The 19,130-nt window shown below is 52.4% G+C and overlaps 2 protein-coding genes across 3 annotated transcripts; one reads left to right on the top strand and one right to left on the bottom strand.

Annotated features, from left to right (window-relative positions):
• The first annotated feature begins 445 nt into the window (after nucleotides 1–445).
• Nucleotides 446–6,963, top strand: Fxyd3 (FXYD domain containing ion transport regulator 3). Its single transcript, XM_057757526.1, has 8 exons — nucleotides 446–532; nucleotides 3,918–3,971; nucleotides 5,250–5,282; nucleotides 5,373–5,396; nucleotides 6,158–6,232; nucleotides 6,318–6,354; nucleotides 6,602–6,639; nucleotides 6,752–6,963. The coding sequence occupies exons 2-8, from the start codon at nucleotides 3,932–3,934 to the stop codon at nucleotides 6,769–6,771; spliced, it is 267 nt and encodes an 88-aa protein (XP_057613509.1). The 5' UTR covers nucleotides 446–532; nucleotides 3,918–3,931; the 3' UTR covers nucleotides 6,772–6,963.
• A 494-nt stretch (nucleotides 6,964–7,457) lies between these two features.
• On the bottom strand, nucleotides 7,458–17,734 carry Lgi4 (leucine rich repeat LGI family member 4). 2 transcript variants are annotated; one of them, XM_057756834.1, is made up of 9 exons: nucleotides 17,084–17,734; nucleotides 16,618–16,689; nucleotides 16,217–16,288; nucleotides 13,998–14,069; nucleotides 13,818–13,889; nucleotides 13,437–13,606; nucleotides 10,231–10,395; nucleotides 9,643–10,148; nucleotides 7,458–8,650 (listed from the first exon to the last, which is right to left on the bottom strand). In XM_057756834.1, exons 1-9 carry the CDS (start codon nucleotides 17,251–17,253, stop codon nucleotides 8,336–8,338), a joined length of 1,614 nt encoding a protein of 537 aa, XP_057612817.1. In that variant the 5' UTR covers nucleotides 17,254–17,734; the 3' UTR covers nucleotides 7,458–8,335. The 2 variants fall into 2 exon arrangements, with proteins under 2 accessions (XP_057612817.1, XP_057612825.1); XM_057756842.1 differs by lacking the exons at nucleotides 16,618–16,689; nucleotides 17,084–17,734 and adding an exon at nucleotides 15,199–15,288 and having other exon boundaries at nucleotides 16,217–16,266.
• Nucleotides 17,735–19,130: the final 1,396 nt, after the last annotated feature.

The following is a 19,130-nucleotide window of genomic DNA, read 5'->3' as shown; positions in this document are numbered from 1 at the left end:
CAGCATTTGGGGGGCAGAGACAGGTGGATCCTGATGACACCAAGGTCAGCATGGTTTGCAATGTGAGTTCCGGGCCAGCCAGGGCTACATAGTGAGACCCTGTCTTAAACAAACAAAGAAAAAGTCCTTCTGAAGCTAAATCCGAGAAGGATCGCATAGACGTTCCACTTTAACCATGTCCCTCCAAAAGAATGGCTTGACACTAAGGAGACGGGAACCTTCCCCATTCTGGGTCTCCTTTGGAGTTCAGGAGACTGGATAAAACATCTTCCCTCTTTTACGATGCTAATCCCCAGCCCACCTTGATCCCCCTGCACTTCACCAGAGGCTACTATAGCTAGAGAATGGGTAGGACTGTCCCTTTAAGGGAGGAATGGGGTGGGGGCGTCCCTGGCCTCAGGGAGACCTGACTTGTGCCTGCCTGCCCAGGTTTGCTCAGGGCGTGGCAGTTGTGAATAAAGGGCTGCCCAGGCTTGGCAGTCCGCTTTCTGCTTTCTCCCGGAACCGCCTCTCAGCCTGTTGAGCTACTCAGGTGAGCGGCCCTGGGGGCCCCTTCCTCTCGGAGCCCTTTGCCTCTGTCCCCCTCCTCTCCCTGGATCTCCTCTGATTATCCTTGCTACATAGAACTGGGGTTAAAGTTCCCAACAGTCTTCCAGCTTCAAGATTTCTTTTCTGGGGGCAGGAGACTATCCTCTCCTGCTTCAGTTGACTGCTCCTCACAGCTCGACTCTGTGGGACTAGATTAGACAACTGGGGTAGCCCACCTGGCATTTACAGTGGCTATCAGGGAAGACTGGGGGGGGGGGATGTCTGAGTGGCTGGGAAGTCTAGGTTTAACGGGTGGGAGTGTCAGAGTAGACAGGAAGTGATTACAACATGGTATCACGATTGGGGATTTTCTTGGGGTAAGGTGGGGAGGGGTACCTGGGGGTAACTCAGTAGACAAGAAGTAATTTAAGTACAGAGGATGATGCGGATGGGGGCTGTGTCTGGACGGACACGCATGTGATATAGGGGCACACGGATGATGATAAATGCCAGGAACGAGGGGTGCTCTCCTCTCTGGAGGCTGTAAAGTGGGACTTGGGTAGGAGATGTGGGGGACTCAGATGACGAGGGTTTCTGCAGGATACCCCGGCAGATGTGGCCATCCTGCACCGTCGTGGAGGAAGAGAGAATGCAGGAGGCAGTGATTGCAGCTGTCCTCCGGCTTGCACAGCCAGGAAGTAGATGGGGGTAGGTAGTGTCTCAGGCAAGCAGGCAGCTTTCTTCAGAATACAGCACCAGCAGGACAGGTCAGCGAGGGTAGATGGTGGTTTCAGGCTCCCTGAAGCCCTGCAGATGCCAGGGTCGAGACTGCGCGCTGGCAGGGCTGCAGATGGAATCTCTGTCTTCCTCCAACCCCGCCCAGGCTCTCAGATTTTGGGTGTTTTGTGGGGATGGGAGAGTGCAGGCTTTGGGGGGCCTCGGAGGGGTCTGTAGGGAGAGACAACAGCGTATGGTGTTAAGATGAGTTCAGAAGTGACAGCTGTGACGGCAGCGCCGACTTCATCCAGCTGTGAAGATGATATGAGGGAATTAGGGTCAAACTGAGAAAAATGCATGGGCTGGGCACTCAGGCGGAGCTCAGTGGTAAGTGAGCTAGTGCCTTACACACACGGGCAACGAAGTATTAGGAGGCAGCCTTCGACCACAGACATCTGCAGCATGTACCCCTAAACACCACTCCAGCTCCCCAAAGTGCTTGCTGGAGCCCTAGACATATGAGATATAGTCCCCAAGTTTACTACAAAGAAAAAAATAGATACTCAATCTAAAATAATGAGTCATATGTGGTGTGTGTGTGTGAGAGAGAGTGAGTGTGTGTGTGTGTGTGTGTGTGTGTGATGAGTATTAAATCCAGGGCCTGGAAAGCAGGCCAAGCAAGCCTCCAGTGCAGAGCCACTCTCCTGGGCCCTCATGGAGGAATTCTAGGCAGAGGCTCTATCACTGAGCCATACCCAGTCCCTCACTAGGGGATTCTAGGCAGAGGCTCTATCACTGAGCCATACCCAGTCCCTCACTAGGGGATTCTAGGCAGGGGCTCTACCACTGAGCCACACCCCAGCCCCTCACTGGGGGATTCTAGGCAGGGGCTCTACCACTGAGCCACACCCCAGCCCCTCACTGGGGGATTCTAGGCAGGGCCTCTACCACGTCCTCACTGGGAGAGCCTATCATTGAGCTGCATTTCACATCCTCTTTTTACTTTTTGTTTTGTGACATCTCACTAAGTTGTTCAGTCTAGCCTTGTACTCTGTATTCCAGGTTGGCCATGAGTTAGCATCTCTCCTGCCTCAGCTTCCCTGGTAGCTTACATCACAGGTCTGGACCAATTTAGATGAATAGAGAAGCTGAAGGATTTCCCAGGCCTCTGGGGGTGGACCCAGGGAAATGGAGATGTCTGTGTGAGCATATGGGACACCCCTGCACCATCGGTGGCTGGCTCCATTCCTTCGAAGTGTGTGCTTTGTTGGGTAAAAAGGGTTAGTTCTGAAGGGTGACATCAGGGCTGCTAAGGATTGAGAAAGGAACCTGCAAGGTCACTGGGCAGTGTCCAGCATGTGGGGAATGGGGACAAGTGTTAGCACTTACTATCTTGATGTGTTTTGTGTGTGTGTGTGTGTGTGTGTGCACCTGAGCTTCTGATAGCTGAACAGGGCAAGCGCAGGAAGTGCACAGAGACCAGGAGTTTATTGCAGGCCTCCAGGGTGACAGAAAGGCAGACTGTTATGGCCAGAGCTGTATGGAAAGGAGCTCTGTGCTGAGCGAGCCTCACTGGGGAACTAGGGGGAGGGGGAGGTTGCTGCCAAGTGAAGCCCCAAAGGGCCAGGGACTGGGGTGAGGAGCAAGCTCAGTGGCGAGTCAGGGGCGAAGGCTGGGTTTGAGCTGGGACAGGGGAGAATGCTCAGTGGGGTCTGAAGGGCAGACCCAAGGGTGGGACAGAAGCTAGGACCCCCCCCCCGCACATGTCCCACCGACCTGGCATTATTTCTGCCATACTCCCACCCAGGAACTCAGGGAGTCAGCTCAGGCCCCAGCTAGAAGCCTGCAGTGTGTGGGCAGAGCCGGGCAGGCTCCAAGCTGTCTGTGGGAGCCACTCCCAGAACCCGGGCCTCATGCCACCTGGCTCCTGACACCCTACTCCCCCAAACACCCCGAGGCCCTCACTGTTCTGCATTATAAACCTCTAGTGGGGGAAAAGGCATTGTTTAAATCTTGTTTCAGGACCAAGTGATCTTGGACATCAGTTTTCACCTCTCAGAACCTCGGTTTCCCCGTCATACAGACAGGGATAACAAGCTGAATGTGGTGCTGGAATCCTAGCACTTGGAGAGCTGAGGCAGGAGGATGACAGGTTTAAGGCCAGCCTGCACATAGCAAAATACCACTCCCCCTCTTCTCTCCGAGAAAAGATTCATGTTGGGCCGTGGTGGTGCACACCTTTAATCCCAGCACTCTGGAGGCAGAGGCAGCCAGATCTCTGTGAATTTGAGGCCAGCCTAGTCTACAGAGTGAGTTCCAGGACAACCAGGGCAACACAGCGAAACCCTGTCTCGAAAAACAAAAACAAAAACAAAAAACCAACCAACCAAACAACAACAACAAAAAAGATTCATTACAGTAAAACCTAAAGTCACTGTCCAGGCAATGCAATGGCTGCTCCTTCCCGGAGCTTGAGTGCTCGCCCAGCCCCCACTTGACTTTGGAGTTTCTTATCTCCAGCCCAGCCAGCTTCAGGCTCACTACCAGCCTTCCTATGTGTACCTTGGGCTGTGCTCCTGTGTGAGCAACAGGTGGGACAGGGAACCAGTGGCGCAGGGCCTTGTGTCCTGGTCACTCTGCTAAGACTGGTCCTATTCTCTGGACTCCTCTAGATCAACGCTGTGCCATGCAAGAGGTCGTTCTGAGCCTGCTGGTCCTCCTAGCAGGTGAGTGTCTGGCCACCAAACTGCCCTTTCCCCTGGGCCTCTCAGCTGGGTGGTGACGAGCTGTGTGTGTGTGTGCTCGCGCACGCGTGCGTGTGTGCGTGTATGTGTGCGTGCATGTGTGGAGTATGTGGTGTGTTTCCAGTGGGGAGAAGCCATTAAATTTTCCATGACAGCAAGCCGAAGGATGGGCCCAGTAATCTTGTGTGTCATGGCCTCTCTACATCGCCTTCCCAGATGCATCTAGGAGCCTAACAGTGATGTAGCGGATAACTGGAGTACCCCGTGCCTCAGTTTCCCCATCTCTGAAAACACAAGAGAAGAACAACACTTAGTCATAGGGGCTTTGTAAGGCTTCAGGGCATTAATGTTTGAACAGCGTGAGACAGGGCCTGGGTGTGTGCAGCTGTGCATGTGTGTGTGTGCATATGTGTGGGTGTGTGCAGCTGTGCATGTGTGTGTGTGCATATGTGTGAGTGTGGCTGTGCCTGTGGCAGCCAGAAGACAACTTTGGCCATCATTTCTTAGGAGTTAACCACCTTTTCTTTTCTTTTCTTTTCTTTTTTTCTTAACATTTTATATGTATGGCTTTTGCCATTTGAGTGCTTGGCAACTGCAGAGGTCAGAAGAGGGTGTCAGGTCCCTTGGAACTGGAGTTACAGATGTTTGGGAACCATCATGTGGGTGCTGGGAACTGAACTTGGGTCTTCTGCAAGAACAATCAAAGTCATCTCTCTCCAGCTGCCCCCACACCTTTTTTTTTTTTTTAACTACTTTTTACTTTACCATTCTTTGGGTACAAGTGGCATTATTTGGAATAGGGGTGTAAGAATTAATTGAAGTTGCCAACTGAGAGTCATTTCAAAGGGGATGGTCGGCAACCCCGATAACGGCAGGTTAGCGCTGTGGAGGACTGTGGGCATTGCTGGTGTGGAGGAAACAGTCCTGGGAACAGAAACCATCTGCTACCTTGAAGAACAAAGCTTCTCCAGCAGGAGGCGTGGCCAGGCCGCATGTCTGGAAACATTCACTCAGACAGAAGCCAAAAAGTACCCAGAATAGGATCTGTTTCCGGTGGCAAAATGCTGGCATGACTTACAGCTGGGGGTGGGTGGGTGAAACCAAATCTCCATGTCCATCCAGGTGGGACAAGCCAGCGGCTGAATCCTGTGCACTTCGGAGGTGGGGCTGCCCCCTGCAGAACAATTCCCTCAGGCAGCAAACCTCCATGGCTTTTCTAGGGCCACCATAGTCACCACTTGTCATTACTTGTCCCCACAGGCCTTCCTGCTCTAGATGCCAATGACCCTGAGGGTGAGTCAGAGCCCACCCCTCCAGCCCACTTACCCCAGACCCCTGCTATTGTCTCAGACTCATGTGTGTGTGCCCTCTTTTTCTTTGCAGATAAAAATAGTCCTTTCTACTACGGTAAGAACGGCGTCCCTTTTTGCTTCTTCCCAATCCTACACATTATTTTGTATCAAGGGTCCCACACAAGGGTGCCTGACAGTTCACAGTGACCCAGGGGCCAGGATAGGAGAGGGTTTGAAATGGGTCACTGAGCATCCAAGCAGATTAAAGGAACCAGTTGTGAGGGATAATGCAAGGCAGACACGGGACTGAGTCCAGTCTGCAAGCTGCGTTAGGTTCAGATCAACCTCCAGAAAGTTGGTCATGAAAATCTTCCCAAAGAAGGTAGGTAATTCTACCCCACTCTTCTCCACTTCCTGCTTCCACTGGGAGCTGCCCCTTGCCCCCTGCCCTCTCCTTCTCCGCTGACCCTCACCCCAGCTCCGGCTATTGTCCTCAGATACAGAAGGCATCTGCTAATCTCACGACCTATACACGTGCTTGTCCTTCTGCCTGGACCACTGTCTTCCATGTGTCTTCAGGGCCGCTCTGTCTCCCTGCAGATCTCCGTTCCAATGGGGCCTCCTCAGAGAGCCCTTGCTTGACAGTGCTCTCTAAAGACCCACATCTTGACTTTCTATCTTTCCCCCAACACTGATGCTTCTCTGCCCCTGAATGCACATGAAGCATCTTGCTTGCTTGGATATGAACTGCAATGTGAGCACAACGGGGCTGGGGTTTTGCTTTTTCCCTTTTACTGCAGCGGAGTGAGTTGGGAGATAGATGTTGGGGGTAGAAGGGGCAGGGGAGCTAGCTTTGCGATTTTCTCTGTTTCTCAGATTGGTATCGACTCAGAGTCGGCGGGCTCATCTGTGCAGGGATTCTCTGTGCTATGGGCATCATCGTCCTTATGAGTGAGTACAGGAGCTTTGGGAGGGGGCGGAATGAACAGGGAAGGGACTGGGTGGTCCTTCCTCTGACCAAATCCCTCTCCAACAGGTGGAAAGTGCAAGTGCAAGTTCAGACAGAAGCCCAGGTGAGATGGGTTCTGGGCATGCCCAAAAGGCTAAGCCTTGTGCAAAGAGAACAGGCCTGGGTACTCTGCCCTGTGGTCTCCTGGGCTTTGTTTCACACAAATCATCCCTTAGAAGGCTTTGGTCCCTAGCTTTGTACAACCCTACAGGGAGAACCAACCAAGAAAGTGTCTAGCTGAGAATCCCTTAGCCCTGTGGGAGAAAACAAAAAAGGGATTTATTTGTATGTTATCCTTTTTATTTCCCTAGTCACCGCCCAGGGGATGGGCCGCCTCTCATCACACCAGGTAAGACACTCAGGGGGTTAGGGTCACAAGTGGCAGCCGGAGAGGGATTATGCCTGCCCTGGGGAGAAGGGGCTCGATAGATCCTTGCAAACGGACCCCATCCCTCCACCAGGCTCTGCTCACAACTGCTGAAGATGGACCAGCTGACGAGCACAGAGTGCCTCTGAGCCCAGGTCCTGGCTTTGGAGGTGGCCTGAACTCTAAGATGGCTGTCCCATCCTCTCCTGGCACTGCCTTGTTGGGGTCTCATTCTTACCTCCCTCATGGTAGCAGGCTCGTTGTTCAGTTTTTAATCTAAAATAATTTTACACCGTGCTCATGCGAGCTAGAGACTCTGTGTGTGTTCTGGAGTGTGGCTGTGGGCAGTGAGGAGGTGGGCGGATGTTGGAGTGGGCGGGGGAGGGCTTGATGGGATAGGCACTTGTGTGCAGCCGGTGGCTGAATCTCGATTAGACCTGCGTGTCATGACCTGATGGTGGACATGAGACGTCCCTCTCTGTCCAGCAGCCTCCTGTCCACTTAGGATGTTTTAGTGGTCAACTAGGGACACTTCTGGGAGTGAAAAAGAGCCCTAATCTCAAGCAGTGACGTTGAGAATAACTAGGGTTATAAATAAATAGGGTCATCCTGCTATGCTGAGGCCACTCAGATATCTTAGCCCCACCCCCACCCCTGCAGTGGCTTTCCCTCTCATTCTGAGACCTCACTTTATCATGAGACCTTCCCATATACCAAGTGTCCCTTTAATTCCCCAGGGCACCCCTAATAGTATACAGTGGTCACATAGAGTGAGACCCTCCACTGACCCCAGGTTTTTTGAGACTCCCCAGCACCTTGATATCAGGGCCTCTAGCAGGATGCCATGTGACACCCTGGAAAATGCCTAAAACCTTTCAAAACAAAATTCTTGCCCAAGGTCCCATCCAGGGCCATCACCCGCCACTCAACAACATTCACAAGACCTTCCTGCCATGAGCCCCCAGACAGGGCAGGTCGTGGGGAGCACAGGGCATTTATTGGACTGATACACTTTCTGTTCTTGCCCCTGTCACATTCTGGGAACCCCCAGACTCATCATTACTGCTTCACCGTTTCTGCACACACGTAAAAGCAACAAGACGCCAGCAGTCAGTCTTTGGCAGCAGACATACCTACATGCAGCAAAGTACCAGGCCCGAAAACTGCCCAACAGCTGTGATGTCACTGAATGTCACAAACATACATACTCCTCCACTAAAGTTTGAGTGGCCAGATTGGGTTTGAGTGGAAAAGAAAGCTTTCTCTAGGTACTTTATATGGAGCAGGACCAAGGGATCATTGAGGGCGGGATATTTGGACCTCTTGGAGCTCAGCAGATTGCCCTTTTGGTTTCTGTATCCCAGCTCCCTGCTGTGTCCCAGACTGAGCACCCAAGTCATTGTCTTTGGGAGCATCTGTCCTCAGTCAAAATGTGGCATCAGACTGCATGGGATCCAAATGTTGTTGGGAGCAGAGAGACCTCTTCCCATTTGCCCCTAAGCTGCAGATCCTCCAGAGTATGGGCTAAGCCTGACCCAGGCTGATGCATTTGGATAGTGAGTGGTCTGTATCATATAGGCCTGACTGTGATGGCCAGGTGACCAGGTCTGAGAGGGTACCCCGATGTCACAGGACGCCCTTGCCAGCCCCTCAACCACTTCCAGGGTTCTGCCCAGCCTCAGGCACTGAGATCCAACTCATGGTGCTGGTAGATCTGTGTGGGGCCCTTGAAGCACGCTGCGAATAGAAAGCGTCTTCCCGCCACGGTGACTTGGGCAAAGGCTCGGGGGGCCACCAAGGCCGGGGGTCCCAGCTCCTGTAGCGGCTCCAAGATCCCTTTATCAGGCTCAAGGCGGAAGACCTGGCTGAAGGCGAAGTCGCTGCCCAGGATGGCCAACTGGTCTCTGGCGATTAGCATTGGCTGGAAGACATGGGAACCTCGAGATGGAAGCTGCTGTACCAGGCGGAACATGGAGCCATCCCAGCGCATGACCTGCAAGGTGTGGAAGATAGAGCTGGTCAAGAGGCGCTGGGCCTGCCCGTCATCCTTAAGGCTCTGGAGGACTTGCAACATGAGCCTGTGGGTCCTCAGTTTCTCGTTAGATTTTTTGTTTTTTAAGACTTGCTGGGAGTGACTGACTGTCTCAAAGCTTCCTGGTAGTGAGATGACTAGCCTGTGACACCAACGCTATGCCTAGCAGCTTCCTTATTGTATAGATAACATTCACCTTCTCAGAGCAGATAATTAATTGTTCTAGACCTTTCTCTCTCCCTCGCATGCTACAGATTGCCCAGCAATGGTCTATTGATCTTACTGTCGTGCGTTACATTTATCCAATCTGTTCTGGCTACATCCTGACCCAGCTTCCAGTCTCCTACTGGTCCCTGACTCCTGTTCTTATCTCCACTGTTTTCCCTTGGAGACCCCTCAAATAACTGAGTTGGGGGGTCTGTCCCCGACTGTACCTCATTCTGAAAAGAGAATCCTGGAGACGGTGAGCGGGGCCTAACACCAGCTCAACCTTGAGGGGGTAGTCTCCCAATGGGAAGGGTGTGGTTGGAGTTAACTGTCATCCTGGAATGTTCTAGCGTTACAGAGCCAAGCTTAGCAGAGTAGAACAAGCTTAGCAGAGCAGATCATGTTGGCACATTCCTGTTACAACAGCACAGGGCTGAACCACGAGATTGAGGCCAGCCTGGACTGCATGTTAAGACCCTATCTGATTCTCTGCCTCGGGCTCTAGTTCATCAGTTGAGGGTCGGGAGTGCAGCTCCATTGTAGAGCTTATGCCTGGAATCCACTAGAAAGGAGCTGGGGGTGTGGCTTGCTTGCCTAGAATTAGTCAGCGATTGGTTGTGGGTGAGGCTCAGTGGTAGAACCCATGCCTGAAATTCACCCTTGAGGGGCTGTGCTGAAATAGCGGTCCAGCCCCCTGTCAATTGCTGTGATCAGGCTTGGCCACCACTGCCTGCCCCCAGTCTCACCATGGAGTCCCCAATGTATCGTGTCAGGCACAGGAACACATCTCCACCGGCCTGAAAGTGTTTCGTGGCATAGACATCTTCGGCCTCTGGAATGTCTGTGCGCCTTTCGAAGCGGCCACCAAACCAATGGAAGAGCACTGGCCTCTGGGAGGCCGAAGCAAGCAGCAGATGCGGTCGGCCATCCAGCTCCAGGACCTCAGCATCGGTGTCGCGGTGCCAGGCGTGCAGGCTCTGGCGTGGGTAGAAACCGGACCCGTCTTGGCACAGCAGGGTGGTGCTACCAGCTTTGGAGGCATCAGCCACAACGAAGCAGGGCTGCCCATCCAACCACAGGAGTTCGGCATCATTGGGTCGCAGTAGGCGTTGAGGGGCTAGGACCTGTATTGGGGCCAGATGCAGGTCGGCGCTGGGCCGAGACCACAGATATGAGCCTCCCCACAAACGGGCAGCCAGTATGAAGAGGCGTGGGCCCAGCACCAGAGGTTTGCAGGACACCACGGAGGGCGCTGTAGGGAGAGTGGGACACAGTCAGGCTCAGTGGCAATTTGGGGACAGGAGGGAAAGGGCCAGGAGAGGAGGGGAGCTCACCAGACACCTCTTCCTCTGTCCGGAAGCGGTGCACGCTGTAGTCCCAGACCAGGATCAAGCAGCGGCCAGCAAAGGGCTGTGCCAGGATCACGTGAGGTTCCCCCTGATAGGAGAAGGACTCCACGCTCAGTGCTGACTCCCCAACAGTCTGGAGCCAGGACAGTTCTAGAGGCAGCAAGAGAGTCAGGGGTGCTGGGAGTGGGTAGGAGACCTCATTGCTGAGCCTTGGTTAGAACGTTTTTGAAAAGACTTCACAGAGTTCACCACATAGGAACCTACAGAATGGAACCTTTTTGTCTACAGATGTGTTAACTCTCAGAAACATGAACGTCTTTCTTTTCAAGGTTATGTGGCATCATCAAATAATCCCTTGGAAACTGTCTTGGACAGATGCCATGGGACACGCTTGTGATCGCAGCCTTGAGGAAGCCGAGGCAGGAGGATCTCTGGTTGCTGGCCAGCCTGGGCTAACAATATAATGCAAGCAAAAATAACATGCTATATATTGTCATCCTGTCTCAAAAACAGAAAACAAATCAAACAGCACATTTAGTTACTCAATTAACTCCACAGCAATCCCGTGAGCTACACTCTGTTACCGCGAGAACTTGAGGATAAGTGGCCGGGGCAGCCAGCTAACCAATGACATTCATTCTCCCCAGCTGGAGCTGGGACATAGAAGACAGGCCTGTCAGCCCAGCTATTCAGGAGAATGAGCCAAGATGATTGAAAGTTCAAGGCCTGTCTGGGATACAAGAGTTCAGGATAGTCTTGGCAACTTAATAGCAGACCCTATCTCAAAACCAACAAAAAGTAAAAAGAGGGTTGGAATGTATGTAACTCAGTGGTAGAGCCCCTGCCTAGAATCCCCCAGTGAGGGGCTGGGGTGTGGCTCAGTGGCAGAGCCCCTGCCTAGAATCCCCTAGTGAGGGGCTGGGGTGTGGCTCAGTGGCAGAATGCTTGCCTAACACGTGAAAGATTCTGAGTCTAATCCCTAGTAACACACACACAACACACAGATGCACACACACAGATACACACACACCACTTTTTCCATGAAGCATGGAGATGACCATCAGGCAGCCCACCAGAATGTTCCAGCCCCTGCTAACACGCTCCCCAGATATCGTGATCAAGTTCACAACAGACAAGAAGTGCGATATCCACTTCACTGTGTGAACATGACTTGTCCTGGATCTGGCCTCTTTCAGTCCCTTTCTCCCATACCCCAAATCACACAGCACTGTCACAACCTGGTCTGAACCATAAAAACAAGGGGCACTCACGCAGAAGATGGGTTATCTGTTCCCACTTGTGTTTTTATGTGTACGGTTGTATGACACATCCCTGGGGGTCAGAGGGCAAGTGTGAGAGCTGGTTCTCTCCTTCCATTAAGTGAGTTCTGGGGATTGAACCCAGGTCATCAGGCTGGGTGGCAAGTGCCCTTATCCACTGAGCCATCTCACAAGCCCAGGAAGCTCTTTAATTCACTCTTCAGCTTGCCAGTGAGAGACCCAGGCTGTAACTCCATCGGTGGTATGCCACCCTATATACCAGGCCCTGTTCTTAGGTTGAAATAATAAGCTAAAACCGAGGACGTTCAACAAAGGGAATCTTTGTTTTTAGGTAGGCCTTTACCATATAACCTACACAGGCCTCAAGTTTATAATCTTCCAGCCTCAGTCGTTCCAGTGCTGAGATTGCAGGCATGTGCTTCCATGCCCCGAAGAATCTTTGAAAACTCAGAGTCCTTTAAACCAGCCCTTCCTGGGCTGGGGAGATGGCTCAGGACACTTGCCAGTCTGATGAAGCTGAGTTCAGTCCCAGAACCCATATGGTACAATGAGAGAATCAGTTCCCGCTTGTCCTCTGATCTCTGCACGTGTGCCATGATACACATGGGGCCACTACTCCCTCACACACATATTTTGAAACAAACAAAGCCAGTCGGTGGTGGTGCACGCCTTTCATCCCAGCACTGAGGGAGGTAGAGAAAGGCGGGTCTCTGTGAGTTTGAGGCCAGCCTGGTCTATAGAGTGAGTTCCAGGACAGCCAGGGCTACACAGAGAAACCCTGTCTCAAAAAGCAACAACAAACTGCAAACAAAACCCGTATTACTGGTGTTTGCACCCTTCCTTGGCTTCCCTGGTCCCAGCTCTGGGCTTCCTCAGATGCTAATATCTTCTCCAGTCCTGACCTCCTCACTCCTACCCCAGACTCTGCCTGTGCCTCCCAATTCTGTCCCTACTCCCTGTCTATGCCTTCTCATTTTGGAGGAATCATCCTGGACTGTGAGGGATTGCCTGACTTCTCTCACCTCAGGAAGGGTGAGATCCAGGGCCACCCATCTCCTGGTCCTTCTGCATGACCCAGAACTCAGAAAATGTCACGATATATTATATATACTTGTGAAAGAGCTAAAAGAAGACAAGCTCCAGGGAGGAGGGATGTACCTGCAGCTACCAGGACCAAACAGGTGCATAGGAGGGACATTTAAAGGCCTCCTATTAACAAGACCAGCAAAGACTCACAAAATGCTTGCAACCCAAGCATAGAGCTGCACACCTGTCTTCCGTACTGGGGAGGCTGAGACCAGAGGATTGCTACAAGTTTGAAGCCAGCTCTGGCTCCATAGTGAGACTTTGTCTCAAAAAAACAAATCAAAAAAATGGCAACCAACAAGGGCAGGAGAGATGGCTCAGGGTTAGGAGCATTTGCTGCTCTTGCAGAGAACTGGAGTCCCGGTTCCCAGCTCCAGTGTAGGACAGTTTACAACGCCTTTAGCTCCAATTCCAGGGAATCCCACATCTGCACTTGAATTCACATGCCATACACAGACAGACACGCATACATATTGCAACAACAACAACCATAATAATATAAAAGTCTCTTGTCCCTGGACCGGCATCAGAAACTGTCCCCACAGAAGGTGGAGGAGGCAGAAGAGTCACAAGTTCAGCGCCAGCCTTGTTGGTGAACTGAGAGCCTGTCAAAAAGGAAAGAGAAATACTGCCCAGCATTCAGTCCTCACAGAGATCTGTGACCACTGGATACATCCCTGCTTTACAAGTGAGGAACCGAGGCTCCGGGAGGATAACGCCTCAGTCCTGTGGCTGTCCCCTTCCTCCCTGATTTCCTCTCTTCTTTGGAGGCCCTGTTGTCCCTCCCACCGCTGAGGAGTTGGGGAGGGGACAGGAAGACTTCACCTGTAGCCCTGCACTTGAACTTCTTCGGGTCAAGGTGGTTGAGTTGCATTTGGGCAAGGGCAGAGGGGCCTGCACAGGCCCCCAGGCCCACGCTGGCATTCACCGTAGGCACCCACTGCAGCAGCCAAAGTACTCGGCAATCACACTGAAATGGGTTTCCACGGAGGTCCCTGGGGTGAGAAGCCAGGAAGAGGCTGTGACCCAGTGTCCCTGGCTTAGAGGCCTAGAAACCTTCTCAAGTGAGGGTCTAGGATGGCACCCTCAGGTGACAGGAAAGTTCAAGAGAAGCACACTGGCCCAGCAAGCCCAAGGAGGTCCACCTCTCCCTTTCTATCAACATTCCCAGGCCCCGCCCTCAACCCTCCCTGAGCCTGAGCTCACAGGTGAGTCAGAGTCTCCAGGCCTCGGAACAGGAATCTGGGGAGAGCCTCGAGGTGGTTGTTGGCCAGGCTTCTGATGGAGCAGGAGAAGAAAGAGTGTCAGCCGTGGCCAGGAGATGCTATGACCTTGAGGGATGGGTCGGGTGCATATGGTGGAGGACTGGGCTGTGGAGATACACACAGGTGTGTGAGCGAGCGGAGTCCTCTCAGGGCATTCTTGGAGATGGAGCCAATCTTGTTGTCCTCAATGAAGCTGTGGGGAGAGGGTGGAGTGAGGGAGAGGCCCCCAGTGCTGGAGAAACCGGCCCTAGAAAGCCACCGGAAGGGCTTCTTTCTCCTCCCTCACCTAGAATGACCACAAGGAGACCATTCTTCACCAGGATGCTCTCACAATAGCCAAGGTCTTGGCTCTATGGCCACTGACAAGCTTATCATAAGTATGGCTACCACCACCACCACCCCCTAGCACCAGTGGCACCAACATGAGTGCCTCTCTTATCATCACTGAACTCAGCATCAGCAACTGCCGTTAACCCCAGAACCATGCTGGTCATCTTCACCCACTTCCAGCAACACCTCCACTAACACCTTCTATTAACACCCATTGCCAACCCCACACCAACATCACACCTTCATGACCAGAAGCAAAACTGTCACCATGATGCCACCACTGCCACTGTTGTTACAAACCTCAGCTGGTACCAACAGCATCACCGTCACCACCAACATTCTCACCACCCACCACCACACCCCCGACCCCAGCATGGTTTTTTCATGAAAAGCAGCAGCTTCATCATCATTGGTAAACCCAGAGCCAACACCACCATCAAAACTGACAACAGGGCTGGGGCATGACTCAACAGGTAAAGGCAGTTGCCACCATGGCAACCCAAGTTCAATCCCTGGGACCCATGTGGTGGAGGAGAGGCTCTGTTCCCACAAATTCTTGTCTGACTTCATATATGGGCCATCGAGTATGCACTGTCACCTCACCCCTCCAAATAAATGCAACATTTTTTTAAAACATGGCACCTGGGCTGAGGTGTGCCTCAGAGATAGGATGCTTACCTAGAATTCCCCAGGGAAGGACTGGGCATGTGTTTTTGGCTTGGTGCTAGAGCCTCTGCCTAGAGTCCCCCACTGAGGGGCTGGGGTGTGTGGCTCAGTGGTAGAGCTCCTGCCTAAAATCCCTCAGTGAGGAGTTAAGAACTACTTTCCTAGCATGCCTGACAGACCCCAGTTTTCAAAACAAACAAACAAATAGAAAATACAAAACTAGAAAATCCCCACCAACATTCTACCCATTGCTGTGACCAACATCAATACACACTATAAGCACGGGCCCCTACACTGACATCATCACAAACACCAGTCCCACACACCTTATACATAGCCCCAATAACACCAACACTATTGTGGCAGCCATTTTGGTCATCATCCTTCATACTCTGTTGGCAGTAATATAACTGTCACTGAAAGAGAGATAAGGCCATGTGGCAGAATGTAGATGAATAGAAATGGGTTAACTTAAGTTGTAAGAGCTAGTTAGTAATAAGCCTAAGCTATTGGCCAACCATTTATAATTTATATTAACTCTCCGTGTTGGTTATTTGGGAATGGTGGGCAGGAAAGAACAGTTCATCTACAATCACGTCCCTTTCATCAGTTACAAGTAACACCCCCTACATGCCATCACCCACAGCAGCATTACCACACTGCCAGGGGCACTGCAAACCTATCATACAGCCGTGCCCTCCAACAACCTGACTCCCGCACACTGGCACTGCCATCCACACTGCCACGTGGTCACTGCATAGCTTCAAGTGGCTTCTGGGTAATTTTTAAATGTTTCCTGGCTCTGACCTCGTTGTATACACTTTCCTAGAATCCCCCTGCATCAGAACAACTGAGTCTGGCTACCTAGACCTTTTGCTAATTCTTGGTTTCCAAGACTGGAACTGAAACCTGGGGTCTCACACAGGCTAAGCAAATATCTACCCCCAAGATGTATCCCTAGTCTTTTACTTTATTATATTTTAATTATTTCTTATTATGAGACAGGGTTTTACTGGGTTGCTCAGGTTAGCTTTGAACTCACTCTGTAGTCCAAGCAGGCCATGAATTAGCCATCCTCCTGCCTCAGCCTCCTGAATAGCTGGGATTACAGGCCTGAGCCACCAGGCCCAGCTTCCATTGTGAATCTTAAAGAACACAGAGGTGAGATTCAATTCTGACCAGTAGCCCCTGAGCTGCCCACACTGCATCCTTCCTCCTAGGGACCTGCTATTGGCCAGATGTACCCTTCCCCAGGCCACCTCCTATTGTCTTCTTACACTGGGAGTCACTGAGAGGCTCGCCCGCCCCTCCAGACCCACTTCCCCAGTCTCTGGCTGTACTCACAGGTACTGAAGGTAGGACAGGCCGATGAAGGCATCGTCCTCAATCACGGAGAAGGTATTGGATGTGAAAAGCCTGGCAAGAGGGCAAGGCAGATGTTTTCAGAGTTGCAAACCAGTATCTATGGCTGTACCCTTAACCTCCATCCAATTTAAAGACACACATGCAAGTGTGGGCATATGTGAATGGGCACAGATGCTGCCATAAGTACACCCAACGTACACGTGTCTTCACAGGTGTCTGAGCACTCCCCATGAATGTCCACATGCATGAGTATGCATGAGATGCACGCACACACAACACACACACACACACACACACACATGCACGCACGCATCTCCACACACACAGGAACAGCCGTTCCCTTGAGAAGAGAGTCGTGGGCCCAGCCAGGACATACTCACAGGAGGTGCAATGATGGCATCTTCATGAAGCTGCCAGCCTTCAGCTGGGAGACCCCCATCCTGACAAGGGATCTGGGGGCATGAGATCAGTGAGCAGGAAGCCATTTCAGCTTCCCTCTCTAAAGTCAGAGGTCTTGGCTGCTCTGGAGGCCCTGGTCTCCCATGTTGAGCCTGGGGTGCCTCATACTACCCTCTATCTCTGCCCTCTGCCATTCCCTCCACACGCATACAAGGTCCTTGGCAGTACTCAGACCCGGGATACTGCACTTCCAGTGTTCCCATTGTTCCCCCTGCTCTTTGGGACACCCCCAATGGGCACCTTTCCAAATCTCAGCATCCCTCTTTCATACATCCCAGAATTCTTTGGTATCCAAGATTCTGATAAAGACCCCCAACCTCCTACCCCAAGCCGTGTAGTTCCAGGTCTCCTCCCTCCCTTTAGGCCCGCAGAGGGCCTGGCACTCACAGTGACAGAAGCGTGGTGGAGAAGCTCTCGGGCAGCTCGGTGGAGCCCTCACACAGAGTACTTTCCTTGGAGCAGGAACAGCGTGGAGGACACTTTCCTTTGGGGGGACTCCAGGCCACTCCTGCCCCAGCTCCGGCCAGCAGCAACAACAGAATGCCTGCCCCTCCCATGCCCCCGGCTCCTGCCCAGGCTCCCACCGACCCTAGTCCACCAGACCTGAACCGCTACATCTTTGTAGGATGCCCCTCCACCCTGCTGCTGGCCATGCTGCCTGTGGCTGCCTCGCCTTGTTCTCTCTCTCAGTCCCTTCCCTGGGGACTCCCTGTATCGGCGTGTGGGATTCTCTGTCACTAGCTTTCTCTCCTATCTTTCTATTACTCTGCTTCCTACCCCTGCAATCTCTTGTCTATTTCTGTCTTTGTCTCTCTGTGTCTCTGATTTGGCCTCTAGAACTCTGGTGTGTGTGTGTGTGTGTATGTGTGTGTGTGTGTGTCTGTCTGTCTGTCCTGGTCCTTCTGCCTGATGTCTGTAACTCTCATCTCCCTGCCCCGTTTCAAGTTTCCATTACTTTCTGTGTGTCCTCCCACACTCTTGTCCCACTTGCTGTGGCCTGGGATGCGCCCAGCAGAAGGGTAGGAAGGAGGGGGTCAGAGGCCATAGGAAGAAAAGGCTCAGGGAAGGGACTGAATGGCCTTTGAGGGGGCGGGGCTGCCAAGAGCTTGAGCCACCCTAGGCACTCCCAACCAACCCCCTCATCAGAGTCCCTACTCAACCCCAGTTGGGGAGAGTGGGTAGGATGTCCCCAGGGTGGAGACCAGATGGCTCTGCAGACTGCAGATGGGAGGGGCTAGGAGGAGAAGTCCCTGGGGGATGGGGGATATTCTAGCTGTCCCACCAGCCCTTTCTCTTAAAGGGTGTGGTCCATCCTGTCACCAAAGCTCCACCAGGCCAGTACCGGTCTGGCTGCTCCCCCTGGTGGTCAGCTTTGGCAGGACTGCTGCCTACCCCAAAGTCAGAGCTCCCTCCAGGTCCCTGGGAATTAACTCTGTGTGATCCAAGACTGAATGCAACTAAGGGGATGGCGCCAGCCTCTCTCTTCCACATCAGATCTATCGAGCTTTGTCCTAAAACGTCGCTACCAGCGTTTTACTCTTCCCATGACCCCCAGGCCAGTGTCATTTGCATGACCAATTTACAATTGAAGAAAGGTCAGGGGCTCAGGGTGGCCAGCTCCAGGGCCCTCATGTTATTCTGTGCGCTTTCTTTGGAGGCTGAGATGTGCAGACATATGTACAACCGGGTATTGTCACCTGTGCTAAGCTTTTAGAAACCGAGACAGATTCTCTCCATTAAATGAGAAAAATATGTAAATCACACAGAACCCAACCAAAGGTCCCGATGGGACGTCCCTCCTATGCCCCTCAAGCTATATGCCAGTCTTTTATGTTTGCTTGCTTGTTTTGAGACCGGCCTGGGACTTATTTTGTAGTCTGGGATGCCCTCAAATGTATACATCTCCTGGCTTCGCCTCCCAAGTGCTGGGATGACAGATGGGCGCCACCATGCTCAACTGTGTGCCAGGTTTTACACGTGTTAGCTCATTGACGTCACAGCAGCTCTGTGAAGTGGGGAGGTAGGTCAGTACTGTTCCTGCTTTACAATCCCTGCTCCAAAATGGGGAAACCGAGGCACGAGACTTTCAGATGCTTAGCTTCACAGAGTCAGTTATGTCTAGCTTAGTAGAAACAACCACTTAATTGCTTGGGGGCAAAAGGCTGGGGAACACCAAGCCTCTTGCCACTAAGATGCCCTGGAGTACTGGAGCCAAACAGATCCTGGGTCCAGCCCAGGCTGTGTTGCCTCAGTCAAGTTACTCAACCTCTCTGCTCCTCAGTGTCCTCATTTGTCAATGGGATCGTTCATGCCATCTATGCCCCGACTGAGGAGATGGCTCAGTGGGCTAACAAAACAAAGAAACAGCTCCGGTCTCTGGGGTTCAGGCAGGCGTGGGGGCAATTATTCTAGACAGGGCCTCACATAACTCAGG

The sequence above is a fragment of the Chionomys nivalis genome, chromosome 2, assembly GCF_950005125.1.
Source record: "Chionomys nivalis chromosome 2, mChiNiv1.1, whole genome shotgun sequence".
Lineage (NCBI taxonomy): Eukaryota > Metazoa > Chordata > Mammalia > Rodentia > Cricetidae > Chionomys > Chionomys nivalis.
Note: the sequence above shows the minus strand (reverse complement) of the source record. Positions and strands in the feature narration are given on the sequence as shown.